Source organism: Momordica charantia (genome assembly GCF_013281855.1).
Source record: "Momordica charantia cultivar OHB3-1 chromosome 6 unlocalized genomic scaffold, Mcharantia_2.0 BLBB01000006.1, whole genome shotgun sequence".
Taxonomy (NCBI): domain Eukaryota; kingdom Viridiplantae; phylum Streptophyta; class Magnoliopsida; order Cucurbitales; family Cucurbitaceae; genus Momordica; species Momordica charantia.
In genome coordinates, this window is record NW_028275164.1 from 32,596,868 (window position 1) to 32,614,024 (window position 17,157).

At 33.5% G+C, this 17,157-nt stretch overlaps 3 protein-coding genes across 6 annotated transcripts; 1 reads left to right on the forward strand and 2 right to left on the reverse strand.

Annotated features, from left to right (window-relative positions):
* Positions 1 to 30: 30 nt before the first annotated feature.
* Positions 31 to 754, reverse strand: SVB (plant/protein (Protein of unknown function, DUF538)). The gene has a single exon (XM_022301351.2). It carries the CDS (start codon positions 653 to 655, stop codon positions 173 to 175), a length of 483 nt encoding a protein of 160 aa, XP_022157043.1. The 5' UTR covers positions 656 to 754; the 3' UTR covers positions 31 to 172.
* Positions 755 to 4,932: 4,178 nt separating this feature from the next.
* Positions 4,933 to 9,866, reverse strand: LOC111026061 (rhodanese-like domain protein). Its single transcript, XM_022304030.2, has 9 exons — positions 9,551 to 9,866; positions 9,237 to 9,398; positions 9,044 to 9,149; positions 8,710 to 8,908; positions 8,093 to 8,174; positions 7,722 to 7,804; positions 7,365 to 7,497; positions 7,023 to 7,170; positions 4,933 to 5,992 (listed from the first exon to the last, which is right to left on the reverse strand). The coding sequence occupies exons 1-9, from the start codon at positions 9,710 to 9,712 to the stop codon at positions 5,241 to 5,243; spliced, it is 1,827 nt and encodes a 608-aa protein (XP_022159722.1). The 5' UTR covers positions 9,713 to 9,866; the 3' UTR covers positions 4,933 to 5,240.
* A 2,121-nt stretch (positions 9,867 to 11,987) lies between these two features.
* On the forward strand, positions 11,988 to 15,756 carry LOC111022782 (uncharacterized). Of its 4 annotated transcripts, none has more exons than XM_022300046.2 (4): positions 11,988 to 12,129; positions 12,819 to 12,937; positions 13,441 to 13,589; positions 15,429 to 15,756. In XM_022300046.2, the coding sequence occupies exons 2-4, from the start codon at positions 12,826 to 12,828 to the stop codon at positions 15,504 to 15,506; spliced, it is 339 nt and encodes a 112-aa protein (XP_022155738.1). In that variant the 5' UTR covers positions 11,988 to 12,129; positions 12,819 to 12,825; the 3' UTR covers positions 15,507 to 15,756. The 4 variants fall into 4 exon arrangements, with proteins under 4 accessions (XP_022155738.1, XP_022155746.1, XP_022155728.1 ...); XM_022300054.2 differs by having other exon boundaries at positions 11,988 to 12,108; XM_022300036.2 differs by having other exon boundaries at positions 12,007 to 12,148.
* The last annotated feature ends 1,401 nt before the right edge of the window (positions 15,757 to 17,157 follow it).

Below are 17,157 nucleotides of genomic sequence, written 5' to 3' on the forward strand. Positions count from 1 at the left end.
GAGTGGAAGTAATACTGAAGCCAAAGCAAAGAGAAGACAATTAAAACTTTTCATTTCATTTTAGTACCATTAAGTAGTAAAAAACAGAAACCACAAAAGAGAGTTTCTTAAACGTAAAAATCAGAAGAAATACATATGAGAGAGCCCTATAAAAGCAGCTAGACTAGACCTCCTAAACTTCTACAGCTCCCACCACTTCTTCCTTCTTCTCACTCACTTCCTTAACTGGCTCTTCAACCTGGAAAGCAGAGACTGGAAAAGTCCTATACAGCCCTGTTGGAGTCTGGAAGGTGATTTTTCCAGTGGGTGGATCATCAACATAGATATCACTGAGTGTGACCCAGAGCAGAAGCTCCTTAGTCTTAACCCCAGTGAGTTTCTTGATCTTGTTCTGCTCTACAGTGGCTGTGACTTCTGTGGCATAAGAAACAAGCTTCCCAATCTTCTCAAACTTGTGGGTTGTGCTCTTTTTCTGCTTCAGCCAAACAAACCCCGTCTCCCTCACAATCCCACACTCCTCAATGTCTTTTAAGGGCAGAAGCCCATTGGGAAGCCCTATTTCTTTGAGTAAGTCTCTGGATTTCTCTTGGCACTTCTCATCTCCATGGTACACTTCATCTGCTTTGCCTCTGATTTCTTCTGTCACAAGAGACATTTTTTTCCTCTCTCTCTCCCTCTCTCTTTTGATTTGCTGCTGCTTTTGAATCAACTCCTGATTGCTGATATGGGTAAAGCCTAGGAAATGGAGGAAAGGGAGTGGGGTTCATATAGTCGTTTGCCTTCTGTTTTGCCCTTCATTGTCTTTAAAACTACCAAAATGCCATTGGAAAAGTCAACAACAGGAAAAAGCCAGAACCAGAGAGTTCACAAGCTTAGTGTGGTATTGCCTCACATGGTAGACACGATCGGTTGGTCCGGCAAAGTACCTTTCAGACCTCTCCCCAAAAAAGTTATCTTTGTTTCCGTTTAGAGAAAGGCCATTAATTTAGGCGGTAAATTGCTATACCATTATGGTTTTTGCATAGTTTCATTAATCTGGTCCATGTGATTTTCAATACTTTTTTGGATAAGAAACAATATGTGATTTTACATATTGCTATTTCACCTCTATAGTTCGGTTAGATCTTGCAAAAGGCCACCGTCCTTACCGAATATTAACAATTTTTTAATGTGACGCTCTTTATTTAAACATGATAGAGAGGAAAAAATGAGCTGATATTGATATAACGTAGGCATGAAGGATAAATTGGTTGAAACCTCAATACATTCAACCCAAATAATCAATTAATTTAATTTTCACATATCTTATATTAAATATCAACACATCATAACTCAGCGGTAATTGACATATATCTCAAACCAAGAGATTGTGAGTTCGATCTCTTACTCCCATATATTGTACTTAAAAAAAAGTATCTAACCCATCATCACTCATGGCCAAAGAAAATGTGTTTTGGAGTTCTAAGAGATTTAACCAAATCATAGAAACAAAACAGTAACTCGAAGAAAGAGGGGTAAAATAGTAATTTATGAGGGAAAAAAAGATTGGAGAGAGAGATGAGAGTGATGCATGACATTTAAGAAGCAGATGGGAGGATTTATTGCAAAATTAAAAGAGGTTGGAGGGAGATAGCCAATGGGATAGTGACACGTGTGATATAGGTAGAAGGGCTAAGATATTTATTAGGAGGGTGATGAATCAAAGTGGGTGCAATCAATAATCAGATGCTTTAGCTTCCACTTAGAAAATTAAGATTCACACTCTTTCTAATATAGGGTTGGCTAGATGGAAAATTTTTAATTTACCTTTAGAGTTTGATAAAACTTACTCTATTTGTCGAATTGAGTATAGTTTAATGATAATTGACATATATCTCTATTCAAGAAGTTGTGAGTTTGATCTCCACTCCACTATCACATATTGTACTAAAAAAATTACTCAATCTTTATATTACATTTTAAATTTCATTAAATTGTCTCTTAAGCTTAAAAGGGGGTTAACGTATAAGTTTGGTTCTTGAACTTTTTGAGAGTGGTGTTTTATATGCTAATAAGTTTTCAAGGGCCAGTTTAGTAACATTTAATAAGTTTTCAAGGGTCAGCTTAGTAACATTTACGTTTCTTGTTTATTATTTCTCGTTTCTAGTTTTTGAGAAATATAAGTGTTTGGTAACTATTCTTATTTTTTTGTTTCACGTTTTTTAAGAAACATTTCTAAAATTGTCAACTAAATAAAGTTTCTTATTTTATGTTCTTGTTTCTTATTTTTTTTAAACATAAATAAAAGTGTTAGTCTGTAATTCTTGACTTGTAAAATGCATAATAATTTTAAAAAATAAATATAAGATAAAAATTTAAACATTTAATTTTAAATTTTATTTTTCATATAAAATTTGATTTTTTTAATTTAAAATTTTAGAGAATTAAAAAAAATGATTACCAATTATATTTCTGATTCTTTTTCTATAAACAAATAAAGAACAAGAAATCATTACCAAATGTAGCTTTGTTTCTATTTATTAGAAAAGAGAAAATAAGGAATATTACATACGAGCTCTAAACTTTGTGTCAAATGGCTTGAAATAAATAAAAAGTGTCGAAGGAAAATGAGAATATACAAGGGAAATTATTATTTCAATTTCTATGCGTTTCCTTGCAATATCTTGTAATATCTGACGAGGCCAAAGTCAAGCGAAAACCCATAAAAACACACGGTCCAATCCATTTAACATCACGTATATGTGTCAAACCGAGCACAGCTCAAGTGGTTAAGGCATATATCTCTGACCAAAATGTCATAAATTCGAACCCACACTCGACATGTTGTACTAAAAAAACAAAAAATTCCAAGGAAAACAAGAATATACCAGGGAAATGACTATTTTAAATTATGTTTTTTTCCTTCGTCTCTCGCGTTATCTTGCAACGCTAAAATCAAACAACAACCCATCAAAACACAGACTCCAATATTGCTTATATGTTCCAAATGACTTAAAATAAAGTAAAAGAGTCTAAGGAAAATAAGAATATGCAGGGGAAGTGACTATTCTAAAGTCATGAATACACAATCATGCAATTTTTTTATTCGTTTTCTCGTACTATCATGCAATACTTTCGTTATATTAACGATTTAGTCCTTGAACTATAATTCGTAACAATTTAGTCTCTGTATTTTTAGTAACTAACAATTTAGTTCTGTAGTTTAAAATTTTAACAATTTACTCCCTATTTGTGAAACTCATTTAAAATTAAGTGTCGATTTTTATAATATAACGATTTAGTCTTTGTCATTTATAAATACACTTGGTCCCTCATCAATTTATCAATCTACATATATAAGGAATTTAACAAAAAAATTTTACCATAAGAACTAAATCATTACAAACTTTAAACTACAATGACTAAAGCAAAAGTTATGTTTGGTTCTAAAAAAGAAAAAAAGCAAAAGATAATTTTTAAATCTATGATTTAGATCGGGCTATAATTATATAAATATTATAACTTTCAAGTATCTTACTCGTCTTTTTCACCTCGGAAAGAATAAAATATATATCTTAGCCTATAATATTTATTTACATTTCTGTATCTACATATATGGGCAGAAATTATTGAAGTTCAAGTATTAAATAGTTTGGTCTCTAAAATATGAAAATTTAACTCTTTTGTGAACTTAGCTTGTGACAAATTTTATTTTATCTAACTTGGTGGGGTTTTTTTTTTCTTTTCTTTTTTTTTTTAATAATCGTACATCAACAATTGTATCATAAGATGTTAGAACCCAAGATAAACAATTTCAAATTAAATCTAAAAAAAATAAGAAATAAAAAATAAAAGGGAGACAATTCAAATTTGATAAAATGTTTGTTTTTAAACTAAATTTCTATTTAGTCTCTCTCTGTTAACATCATTATGTCGACTTAAATTTAGTTGAATTAACCAAAGCAAGTATAGCTAAACGATAGTTGACATATATCTCCAACCAAGAGTTTGTGAGTTCGATCTCCTACTCCCACATGTTGTACTAAAAATAATTCGTTGAACTAGTTAAGAAACTTATCTATCACAAAAAAAAAATTTGAGTTTGAATTCTCGTCTTAAAATATTATTATTATTATTATTATTATTTTCTTTTTACGGAGAACACAACCCTTAAAAAAATAATTGTTAACAAAAGAACGATGTAACATGTTTTATTAAATAAACACAAGCTATTTTGCATTTTATGACAAATAGATGTCAAAAACAAGTATTGCCTTTTTTTTTGGAAAAAAAACTTCATCCACCTACCTACCTAACCCATCCACTGCCACTTTGTTTGTTCAACTGTCAATTTATTACTCTTTCTTTATTATCAATTTGTCACGTTAAATCAACTAATATTTATCTAGTCAAATTAACATCTCATTAATAAAGTTAATGGTTAATTGGGAGAACTAAATAAAACTATGTTAATATGGAGATACTTCAACTAAACAACATTACTTTTTTAAGATTTTTTTTTTAAGAATAAAATATTGAAGTTAAACTATTGACCATTGAGATGATATTGTCACGGATACAACACAAAAAATTAATCAAATTTGTCCAATGTATCCAAAAATTGCTCAGCAATAACCGAACAAGTGGGAAATATTGGAGTAAACAGAAAAAGTTTGGATAAAGCCGAATCTAAATGTTAGCTAGATAAGTATCTTATCCCCGAGCTATGCTCAAAATGGCTACCTTCGTTTAAAAATTTGAGTCCCTCCAGCCCTTATTGAACTCAAAAATGAAAAATTAACTAAATAGAACCATATATTTAAATTTTGGAGTATAAGTGATACTTTATAAAGTCTATCAAATAAACAGAATATTGTCAAAATTTAGGCACCAAGTTTATTTTTCTACCTATTAAGAAAAATGTCCTGACAAAGGTAAAATTACGAAATGAGATTAACTAATGATAAAAAAATATATATTCAGAAACCTGCAAACTTTAGATACACTAAAGCGCCAAAAAGCTTTGCAAGTCTCATTCTTGTTTGCTCCAATCTTGTGGGGTACTCAAATTGGATCAGTTATCAATTTCTAGGTTTCATGTAAATAAATTATACATAAAACTATAAACTTAACAAATTGGTAAATGGTCTACAATGAGCTCTCACTATGAAGCAGAAAAAGTCCCATTCTAATACTCGAGGAAATCAAATATAACCCCTTGTAAGATCGTAGCTATTTGCAACATCAACCCATGAATCCAGTTAGAGAAATCGTCGAAGGAACTCTTTTATCTCATCGATGTAGGGAGAACGAGTAGGAATTATGTGACCGGAGTCGTGCTCGATTATCACAGAACAACCTGCATCAAAACAAGAAGCAAGGTCTCTGCTCGTTTCGTTCGCTATCTGCCTATCGTTTCCCTGATCACTACCAAATATGTGAAGTGAGGGGCAGCTAATTGGTTCATGGTTTGACTCTTGCATTTGAAGAGGAAATCCAGAGCACAACACTGCAAAGCGAAAGTCTATTGCACCCTTTAGACTCGTTTTTCTCGAACATACTGCTGCAACCATTGCTGCTCCTTGTGAAAAACCCAAGATCCCATCAAATGGTCCTTGCTCAGAAAATAGAGTCTTCAAATACGCCAACGATTCCTCAAACCCATCAGTTTGTTTCTGATACTGGAGTGGATCAAATGGGGCATCTGCAACTTCCCATTGAGTTTCATTCCTTTCACCTGCATTGTGTGCAATTAACCAAGCAAACTTCTTCCTGCAACACCCTAATGGCGGAGGACGGTTTGGTTGTACTGAAGATGTCATGCAAGCTTCCTGAGGCTCACTGTCGCGAGGATGGTAAATAAACGATAACTCGTGAGGTGCATCAACATACACAAACTCCACCATGATTTTGAGTTTCTTTGCTAATGATGCAGTTCTTCCTTTGAAGCTTGAAGCGTTCTGTCTAAATCCATGCAAACATAGGATTCTCAATTTTCTCGGTGACCTACAACCTGAGAAAGAGCTTCAATTACATCTCAATTAAAGGAAGGATACAGATTTGATTTCCAAAAGCCTCAGAATGGCAAGGTAAGCCAATACTTAACGGCTCATACTAGATTGCTAAATATCAGAAATATGATATGATGGAAACATGAACATCACCTAGAGGAATCTAAAATAAACCAATTTATTGCTTATATAGAGCAAATGGACTATCGTTGGGGCCTAGAACTTGTGTGGAAAGATAGTAATGATCGCATCAGTATGTTTGAAAGTAGTGTTTTTAACCTGCCAAAAGCACTTCTCTCTCAAAATCATCATGTTTGGGAGTAATGTATACATACTTTTATAAAAGGTCAAAAGCATTTAGATTATATTTTTCCAAGTGCTTAATCGAGAAAGACTTTAAAAGCATTTTAAAGAGTGCAAAACTCAATTTTCTGAAAAGAGTGTCTAGGTATGCTTTCTAGAAAATCTCCATGAAGTGAGGCACCCTTAATGAACCACATGCCTGAACACTAATGGTGCAATTGTATGCCTCATATGCATGTGCGAGCATACTCTTTTTACCTTTTTAAATATTTTTTTTCTATTTTTCAAATATTCTTAAAAAATGTTCATTCCTCCCCCCTACAATCTCTAATAAAAGCAAGCTCTAATTTCTTAAACTATTCATTATCTTATTATCTGTAATACTATTATTTTCATACATAAAAAGATTATCACATTTTTTTAATTGTGCGTTTCATAAAAAAGACCTCGCCCTTTTTTGCACTCACACTTAATCCCCATAAAATTATTGCACTTTAGAGTGCTTATGCTTTTAGAAACACCGCTAAAACCAAACATCAAAGTGATTGGTTGAAAACATTAATTCTAAAAGCATTTCCAAACACACCCTAGATCAAGGCATTGAGTCTCGTGATGGTATCAAGTGAATGGTGTAATCAGTAATGATAATTCAAATCATATCATAAAGAATTATATCGATATTTTCCTAGCACATGCAACGGGCAACATCAGAATTAACACAGACCTTACCATTACTCCAAGGAAGTTGCTGGGAACCAATTTGGAGTTCATTTTGCAGTGAGACTACTTCCGATTTTGTGCTCTGGAATTGAGAAATCAGCCCGCCATCCTTACCATGCTTCTGACACAGCTCACAAACATATAGGGTCTCCTTTTTCTGAGCCGCGATAACCGGATGCAGAAGCAGGATTTCACAAAACACAAGAAGGATAAAAGTGATCAGAAAAAGATGATAACGGAGTGGATAAAATGAATCCCTGAATTCAAGTTGCTGCTAAAAAATCACTGAATAATAGATAGAACAGCAAGCCAGATAAGATTGAGTGCAAGGAGATTATTGTTATAGCAGACCTGACAATTATCACACACCAGAACGAGCATTCGACAATTTTTACACCGACAGCGAGAAGAATAATCATCAAAGGGGTCTCCACAAATAAGACAGGTCCCGATGATATCTTCAGTTGAGCTCCCAACAGACATCCTATAACCACACAACTAAACATTAATAATATTTCAGCTGAAATTGCAACAACGGTTATGTCCCTAGATTCCCACGAAGTTGCAGTCACTGTGTTAAAAAAAATTGTTAAATTAAATACTTCGGTGAATATATATCATGTCTGATTTCTCCAACTCTAAAATCTTTTAAATTCTTAACTTTGACATTCTAAGAGGATACAATGCCGAGGGAATCAGAGATTTCACCTGTGATCAAACACAAAATTCTTCCCTGCAAACAATCCACCATCAGGAAATTGTTCCAAGTAACGTTGTATTCCACCATATAACTGCAGCGAAGCACACCATCACACCAATATATAAAATGACTCTGATATGAAAAAACCGCAGTTGACTAATGTTTGCTTAGAAAGTGACAGGAATAATGCATGCATCATGGTTACATCAAGGCGTGGCTTAAATTTTGAGACAATTAAAAATTTAAGCCTATCATTCATAAGTTAACCATTCATAGGTTTGAAAGTGGGGAAAACACGTCAATAAATCCAATATCTATGACATCAATATGTATGTCAAAGATATGAAATAAATTAAATTCTCCTGTGATATGATTGCACCTGAAACACATTCTGAAAGTCAGGTCCTTTTGACCTTATGTACGCTGAAGCCATCTCACACCTGATTCCTCCAGTGCAATACCTATTAGATAGGAAGAGGATGAAACTTAAGCCATAACAATAACGTATTGTCATAAAACCTGCAATTTTAGCTATAAAACAAGCCATCAACAAATCTAGTGCTGTATGCACGAGCATTAACAAACTACAAGTTCATACCAAGGAAGGCATTGTGTACCAGGACCTATTAAATTAACTGTTCACATGTAAGAAGGCCAAAGAATCGGGATTACAGATAAAAAGAACAATAACCAAATTTGATTAGACCCAGCTAGAGGTTGTAGTTCTAACCTTGAATATAAAAATCAAGCATTTGTGGCTCAACAACACACACATACTCACATCTGATTTTGCACATAGGGGAACATAAGTGTTAAACCAAATCCCGAAAGAAGAAAAAAGGTGCTTATCATTCAAATGAATTAACAAATTAGACCAGTGTGAGCCACATGCCAAACATAAGCAATTGGTGGAAATATACTATTTTATCATGTCATGAAAAATAAAGAAAAGGTATTCGAATTCGGATAGATAACTTATAGTTTGAAACAACTAACATAAGAATTTTTTTCGCTCGCAGCTTTTCAGAATTATCATCAATCCAAGATGGCAAATCACTATACTGCCTAATTTCTGGATCCAGTGTTTCAACATTTGGTGTTTGGAACTTCCCAACTCTAGTCTCGTATAAATTCCTGGCATCCAATAGAACGACATCTTTATTATGCCTCGGTGTCTCTTCATCCGAGAGTAGCCCTGGAAAGTATAACATGATCAATCAAAAGATCTATATTTCCAATCATCTCTGCCCCTGCAGTGCATAAAGTCGTGCCTGTAGCTATAAGTCAGTAAAGTAAAAAATAAAGCAGAAGAACAAGAGAATTATCTAACCAGCACTCTCAAGAACAGAATGAAATTCAGCAGCAGAGAGATGAGTTCCAGCTTCTGTAATTTCAGGTAACTTTAAGAGAGGATTTGAACAAAGGGTGACCAACTCCTGAGAAACATACAATTGTCAACAGTAAAATTGCTTAAGTTTGCAGCTACAAGTGGCTTAAAGTTGAAAGGAAGGAACATCTTTTACTTGGACAACTCGAACTGAAAGAGAAGTAAATCCACATTCTCTCGCTACAATGTCATTCAAGGGTTGGTGACAGGATGCGAGCTTGAAATCAGTCCCATCAAATAAGCTATTCAACTTCATTGCAGTAATATGACTCCTCAACGAGCATAACTTCCCGCAAACCTAATTGGGAAGGAGGAAAAGTTCAAAACACCGCAGTAAATGGAAAATGCCGAATCAAAGAGCATTGGAATGAGAATCTCATTGAAGCCAAATGAAAAGGCAAGCAAACAGAGAAAGTGGAAGGGATTAGCAGGTTAAAACAAGCTGCTTACAGTGACGTTGACACCCTGAGAAGCGAGGCGGACACGACCCACAAGGCCGAGGGAGCTGCAATTGGACTCGTAGAAGGAAACGAGGTCATCGAGGTCAGGTATCTGAGCGTACTTGTAGTACAGAAGGACGCCATATTGGTCATCGTCTTCGTTGTTCACCATTGAAAGGGGCAAAATTTCAGAGCTTTGACAGTTTCGCTGGATGGAGAGAAGATGTTTTGGAAGAGGAAGGAGCCAAGGCCCTGCTATATCGCGCCTCGGCGTCGCCGGACCAGCCCTGCCTACAATTCGACAGAATAAGAGTTCTGTTTTAACTTTTACGCATGTATTCAAAATATCCATCGAGATTTTGACATTCTATTGGGTTCGACATTGACTAAATCCACGTTTCATCCTACAACAAAATCGACAAAATATAAAGAATATCAATGGAACGTGATTAATATATACATAATATTAATATTAATTATTTTTAACTTAGAAATAGGAAAATATTTATTTGTGAATTTAAATATTTTTTAATTTTTCTAATTTTTATAAAAATATCTATCGATATTTATATCGAAATTTCTAGACATCGACATTTAAAATCTTGATTTTAAGATCACTATTCAATAAAAAAATTCTTAATAATAAGTTAGTGGTTTTTTTTTCTTTTGAAAAAGTTGTTAATGGTTAAAATTTTAAAAACATACTCATGAATTCGAACATCATTTGATGCGATAAGAATCTTGTTACTGTTATTATGATTGATAATTTAGTCTTTTTTTGTTTTTTTAGCTGAAAAAAATATGAGGTATTTACATTTTTAGAAAGTGTTGAAAAATTGACTGGATAAACTTTTGAAGCTAACTATTTTCTAAACTTTTTTAATAGAAAGTACATGAGGTATACAAATTGGGATCTCCAATTTTAAAAGATAAATAAATGTTTTGCGTTGATCTAACAATAATTCAAACTCGTATGATAGTAAATATTTTCATAAAAATATGATATAGCATTTATTAAGTAGGTTTAATGGGGGTATGATTCTTTACAATTTTATTATGATTATTCTTTATTCACTTGCATTAAAGAATTCGTACGACTCAATTTATTAGTGTGTCAATGATTATTTCTAGCAATAATTCTGTTGCGGTTACATACTTTAAAGCATATTTAAGCGAGTGTTTTCATATGAAAGATCTTGGTGTTCTTAAAAATTTTCTTACAAATAATTTGGACTTAAACTTATGTTAACAAAAATATGCACTTTATATCATCTCGGAGGTTGGTTTGTTGGGCGTCAAACCAATTTTATTTATTCTCGAACATAATCATTAGTTGGCGCGTGCCACAAGCTCTTATCTCTCAGATCCGGAGTCCTATTGATGCTTAGCTGGACATCTTATTTATTTGGTTGTCACTCGTCCTAACTCCTAACTTAACTTACTCGATCCATATTCTCTCTTAGTTTATGTAGGAGCCGACACATGATGGGATGCTGCTTTACGTGTTGTACGTTATTTAAAGAAATTTTCGGGGTATTTTGTTACGTTTCGATAGTGATTTGTCTTTGACATGTTGATATGATTTGGATTGGACGGATTGTCCTCTTACCCGACAATCACTCATTGGTTGGATTTTTTTTTTTTGAAACTCATCAATGTCGTGGGAGACTGAGAAGCAACATATGGTCGCTTGCTCTTTTGCGGAGGCAGAATGTCGTTCTATAGCTTCCATTACATGTGAACTTAAATGGTTGAATAATTTACTTATGAATTTGGAAGTGTATTATACCAAGTCAATATCTCTTTCATGCAATAGTCAGATTGCATTACACATAGCGTAGAATCAAGTTTTCCATAAACGCACCAAACATGTCAAAGTTAACTATCACTTTGTTCGGGATGCTATCAAAGAAGGTCTAATTACACCATCTTACGTTTCAACATCAGGCTAATTGTCAGACATTTTTTCTAAGGCATTGAGAAAAAAACAAATCGATCTTCCTTTTAACAAGTTCACATTCATACCCACTTGACGGAGTGATACGTATTATATTATGTTTATTTTTGTATTTATTATTTATTATTTTTCAATTCTATTTCCTTATTGAGTTCCAGACAAATGTGGAATAGTTTTTGTATATTTTACTTTTCCGATCAATGAAAAAATAGAGAGTAATATCTCAATTTGTCAACATAAATTTGAATTTTGTATCTTATAGAATTCTAAACAAGTGTGTCGAATAAATTTAGAAATTAAAATATCTATATATAAAATTAGAAGTTAATAAATCTGTTAGGTACATCTTCATAGGAACTCAATAGACACAAATTTAAAATTTTAAAGAAGAACTAAAATTATATATAAAATCGTAGGGCTAAAAAGGGCATTAATCTCAAATTTTAGGGAACAAAAGCAGAAGTTATTTAATCTAAAATTTGGAAAATATTATCTGACCAATTTAACATAAAAACCGCTGCCCGCTGCCCGCTGCTTCGGTTCGAATCTTCCTTCCCCTTCGTTTCAGTTCCCTCGCAGTCTCGATTCTCCACTATCAAATTTCTAGTGTGGTGTGGTAGTTGATCCTTTGAGTATGTGGTTACAGATTTCGTGCGTATATTGTTTCAACTTAGTCGGTGTTGTACTATGCACTGATTTTTTTGTTTTTTATGCTTGGATGAAGAATTTAACTGCAAATCTAATTTGTTAAAATGGGGAAGCATTTGCATATTTGAGTTATATCTCAATCCATTATCTTATTCACATTTCTATTGGAAAGTAGGAAGAGAACAATTGTATAGTATATCTTGAGCAGAAATGAAATCACAATGGCTGGCTTCAGGGAGAAGCTCTGATTTTTTCTCAGGCTACAAAAGTTCTTACCTTTTGTCTTTAAATTAGCCGTTGATGTTTGGTGGGGCGCATAAGTATTCTGTTATTGATAGCGTTTGCTGGAGGTTTTAGTTTTTTTAGAGTAGAGGATTAATTGGAGATCCGTTTTCAGTTTGACTACATGTGGGTATTAAAAGAGAAAGCTAAATTAAGTGTGGGCTATTGAACCATATTTTGTTTGTTAACTTCATCAATTTGTTTTTCTTCCTTTGCCATTGAATATGGTAGGATCTTTTCCATGATTCATTCGCACAGATTGTTTGTTAAATGCATGTTACTTTCGACAGCTTCGAAGTATTAAAGAATGAACCCACAAAAATGTATATCATTAGAGACCTTCATAGTAAAAAAGTATATCATTAGAGACTGATGGATTTCTTGTGCACAGCGATAAGATGGCGATAAGGATGGCATGGAGGCAGATTTTCTCCAACAATAGGTCAATACTCCAACCATACTCGGCGCCTTTATATGCTAGATTCTTTTCTAAATCCACCCCATATGTTGGTAAGTGCTCTTTTTTTCTTCTTCCAATCTTATTAGGATAAAAACTTCTCTCTCATATTGATCCAAGAGCTGAGCTTATTCTCAATTTGATTTCTGGAATATGGATAGTAAAGTGACCTGAAGTATGTTCGGTGAGCCAAAAAAGGAGTGGGGGAATGCATGGTTTACTGAATGGTAGCATGAACAGAAACAGACATGGAGTTTATTTGTTATCTCTTCATTGAATGACCAATTTATTACCCAAACAGAAGCCAGGGCATGATTCACCATTTGTTAATTGGAAGCGGGAGAAATAAATGTGATTGTGAAAAGTATTACTATCTTTCTGTATGGTGAAGCCATATAAAGCTTAATTTTCCCATTGGTATTGATATCTTTATCTGTTACTACTTGTTGGTCATCATTGGTGTGCTATGCTTTTGTTGTGGCTAGGATTAAATGTCTGGATTTAGAATTGACAAGATAAGATTATATGTGCTTGATTTTTGTCATTTATGTTTTAGTGAAGGTCGGGATACCAGAGTTTTTAAACGGTGTTGGGCATGGGGTGGAGTCACATGTGGCTAAACTTGAATCAGAGATTGGCGACTTCCAAAAGTTGCTTGTCACTCGCACACTTAAGCTGAAAGAACTTGGAATCCCATGCAAAGATGTAAGTATTTCCTCAACCTTATTCTTATTCTAATGATTATTTTTGCAAAGACAGTCAAAAACCTGGCCGTTTCAGTTCTTAAACTGTCAAACATATTCCTACAGTACAGTCATGGAAACCATCATGTGATTGATATGGATTAGCAAGCAAACTTAAACCTGTTTGATTGCCAAAAAATAAGCTTTTTTTAGTGGTAGCAACTTTAATAACCAAGAAGTGATCCTTCTTTGTTTTGCTTATAACTTCTTTCGGTGCTAATTTTCTGATGGCTAGTTGTTGTAATGTATTTTATTTTAATGCCTTTCATTATTTCTACTGAACTCTTTTTAGAAGAGTAGGACAGTTATTTTTTTGTCTAGTTACTAGAGTATATATATTAAATACTATTGTCTATATATAGGTTAGATTTTAGAAGAGGAATCCTGATGTGGCAGACTTGCTTTTTTGCTATTTTTTGGAGTATTTGGCTTGAGAGGAATAATATAATTTTTAGGGGTTGAGAGGTCTTAGGAGGAAATTCGAGATAGGTTAAATTTAATACCTCTTTGTGGGTCTTGGTTTCTCAGGCTTTTTGTTTGGTGTTATTATTTTGGATTGGAGTCCCTTATACGATGGTCTCCTTTTGTCGGGCTTATTTTTTGTATACTCTTATAGATTCTTTCATTTTACCTCAATGAAAGCTCGATTTCTTATAAAAAAAAAATATTTTCGTCTAGTTGTCTTTATATCATGCTATGTTAAAAGTTATGGGAGAGACATTTATATTCTTGTATGATCCTCTTAAAGTGTAACCTGGCCCTTCTCTATTATTTAATGTTCATATAGATGTGGTGTTCATGGATTAATCTCTCTTTTCAAATTTGAAATTTGGAATACTTTCCTTAAGCATGCTAAGAATTTTAAATAATAGAATGGAGCTGAAAATTCATTAACAAGCTTTTATAAGTTTGCTTTTTTTAGAGGAAACAATTTGATTGATGTATGAAATTTACAAAAGATAAGTCTATCCAACAAAATTACAAATGACTTCTCCAATTGGGCAAAAGAATGTTCAAGCTATGACTGTTGAAAGGAGCCACATTTTTACACCAAGTAGTAGACAAAAATGGATATTATAACTTTCACAATGGAATAGATTTAATTAAATTTCAGATCCTTAACAACAAGTTAATTCTTTAGTTTTTTTAAAGAAAAATATCAAGAAGTTATTATATAGTTAATATTTCGCCTGTGGCATCAAAAATATGTTTAAAAGAATTAGTAAAATAACATGGATATCATGGATTTAGCAATTATTAGTCTGAGTCAAATGGCATCTACTGTTGTCGAGCATCAAAAATATGTTTAAAAGAATTAGTAAAATAACATGGATATCATGGATTTAGCAATTATTAGTCTGAGTCAAATGGCATCTACTGTTGTCGAATCTGGATCAGATGCAATCCCCTTGGGTAATATGTGTCTAGTATAAAATTATTTATTACTGTAGGTGTCCGGTTGGATGCAATGCATCAAAATGCTTCCATACTTGTATATCTCAGTTAGTATTCAAGAATGTACGGAGAACTACAAGCATATAGGCAAATCTGAGAGTTTCCCATCTCTCTCAACTTCTAGTTCTCTTTCACTCTCCTTTTTTCCTATATCCATTTTATAACAGGGGGTCATCACATGCCTCACAGCTGGTACCAAATCTCAGTCGTAATTGTTGAGTAATACAAGTTTTGGCAAGAGCAAAATTCGTAGATACCTTGTATTTGGTTTAGAACAGTAGTGGTTTGATTGATGTCTTCACAATGCTGTTTGTTGGCCTAAATTTTCATGTATGGTCTGTGGCAGAGGAAGCTGATATTGAAGTATATTCACAAGTACAGGCTAGGACTATGGAGGCCCCGAGCCGACTCCATGAAGCCCTGATGGTTTAACTAGATTTACGAAGTGAATGGAATCGCTTGCTGATCCTTGGACCTCAGTTTGTAAAACACTCTAGGACAAATTTTCAGTTACTAAATCTAGCGTATCCTCATTTTACAGTTTTGTAATTGTTACTATTCATTTACTAACTGCATACATGTTTGGTTGGTTTAAGATTATGCATGTAGCTTAAATTTAAGTGAACTGAGAGTTCAAATTTCATATCAACTGAATGACAGGACGAATTCAGGTATGCTCTTTCTAGAACTATTATTTTGTAGATTCAGTGAAAATCATAAAACTCATTCCATAGGGGCACATTTTCACAGAAGGGGCTTGGCTTGTGTATGATTGATATAACTTGTTAACCCACTTCATAACACCCAACCCATTTTGGGTTCACTTCTGAACCTTTTCTTGCCATTTGAAACAGTGGCCAAAAAGAAGAATCAGAAGGCAACGGCCCACCCATTTCTCTTGTCACAGCAAGGCCACGTGTAAGGCAATGATTGGGCCCCACCCAATTGAACAAAATGTGTGATGTTTGATAGTCAACCTCCTGTTTTGTCTTTACATGGGAAGGAAGGCGAAGTGGTGATGTTGGTTGGTTGGATGGATGCACACGATTTCACCATAATTGAGGCCATTAGGTTTGAGCCACCACTTGTGCTGTTGAGTTTTTTGTGTCTGTGTTTCATTCTTTTTTCTTGTTCCCACCACCCACCAGGCCATGCCCTCCAATTATTGCTCTTTTTCTCTTGTTACAATTATGTGTTGATAACTAGAAATTTTTCAGGTGAATTGTCAGAATAGGACTCTTCTTTTGCTGTCCCATGTTCACCTCTCACATGAACACCCTTCCATCTACCTTTTTGCTTTCATATATATTTTCTCCACGAAAACACTTAGGTGCTCATCGGTGACACCTCTCTTGTGTTGACCATTATTAAACTGATGAAACGTACTAAAATAGAGATTCTTCTTAGAAAATAACGAATCGTCAAATTTTCAATGGTAGTCAACATAAAGATGGGTACAACAGGTCAGTACCTAAATATTATTCTTAAAAGATTTGTTATAAGTCCCTTTTGGGTTTGGATAGAAATCAACCTCACCTATTTCCTCCTCTCACAATAAATGTGTACAAGAATGAATTTGAATTTATATAGACATTTAATAACTATTCTTTAACATATGTTTGTTGGGGGGTTTGCATTAACTTGGCTTAGAAAATGTTTCAAAATATGGAAAGAACAACTTTCCTGGATTTCCCAGGATCTATTTTGTACAATTGAAGATATAACTCTTTGACGGTATTGGATGTAAATATTGAGATTATTGTGCACTTGAAATCATTGTTAGAGCATAGAGGTCCTTGATTTTAGGAGGAACGGTGACTTCATTTGTTGAAGAACTCATTAGAGATGTCACTAATGCATTAATCAATTGAGATATAGTCTAAAATATGTTAGATGGAAGGATTTAAATGTCGTTATCATAGAAATACCAATAAAATGTCAATGTCAATGAAAATTTCTAGAAAATTCATAAAAAGAACAAATTCATAAAAATTATCTAAATTAACTAGAAAAAAAAACATTTCACCCTTTTTAAATAAGTTCAAAATTCTTGTTTTTAATATTATGCGTTTATT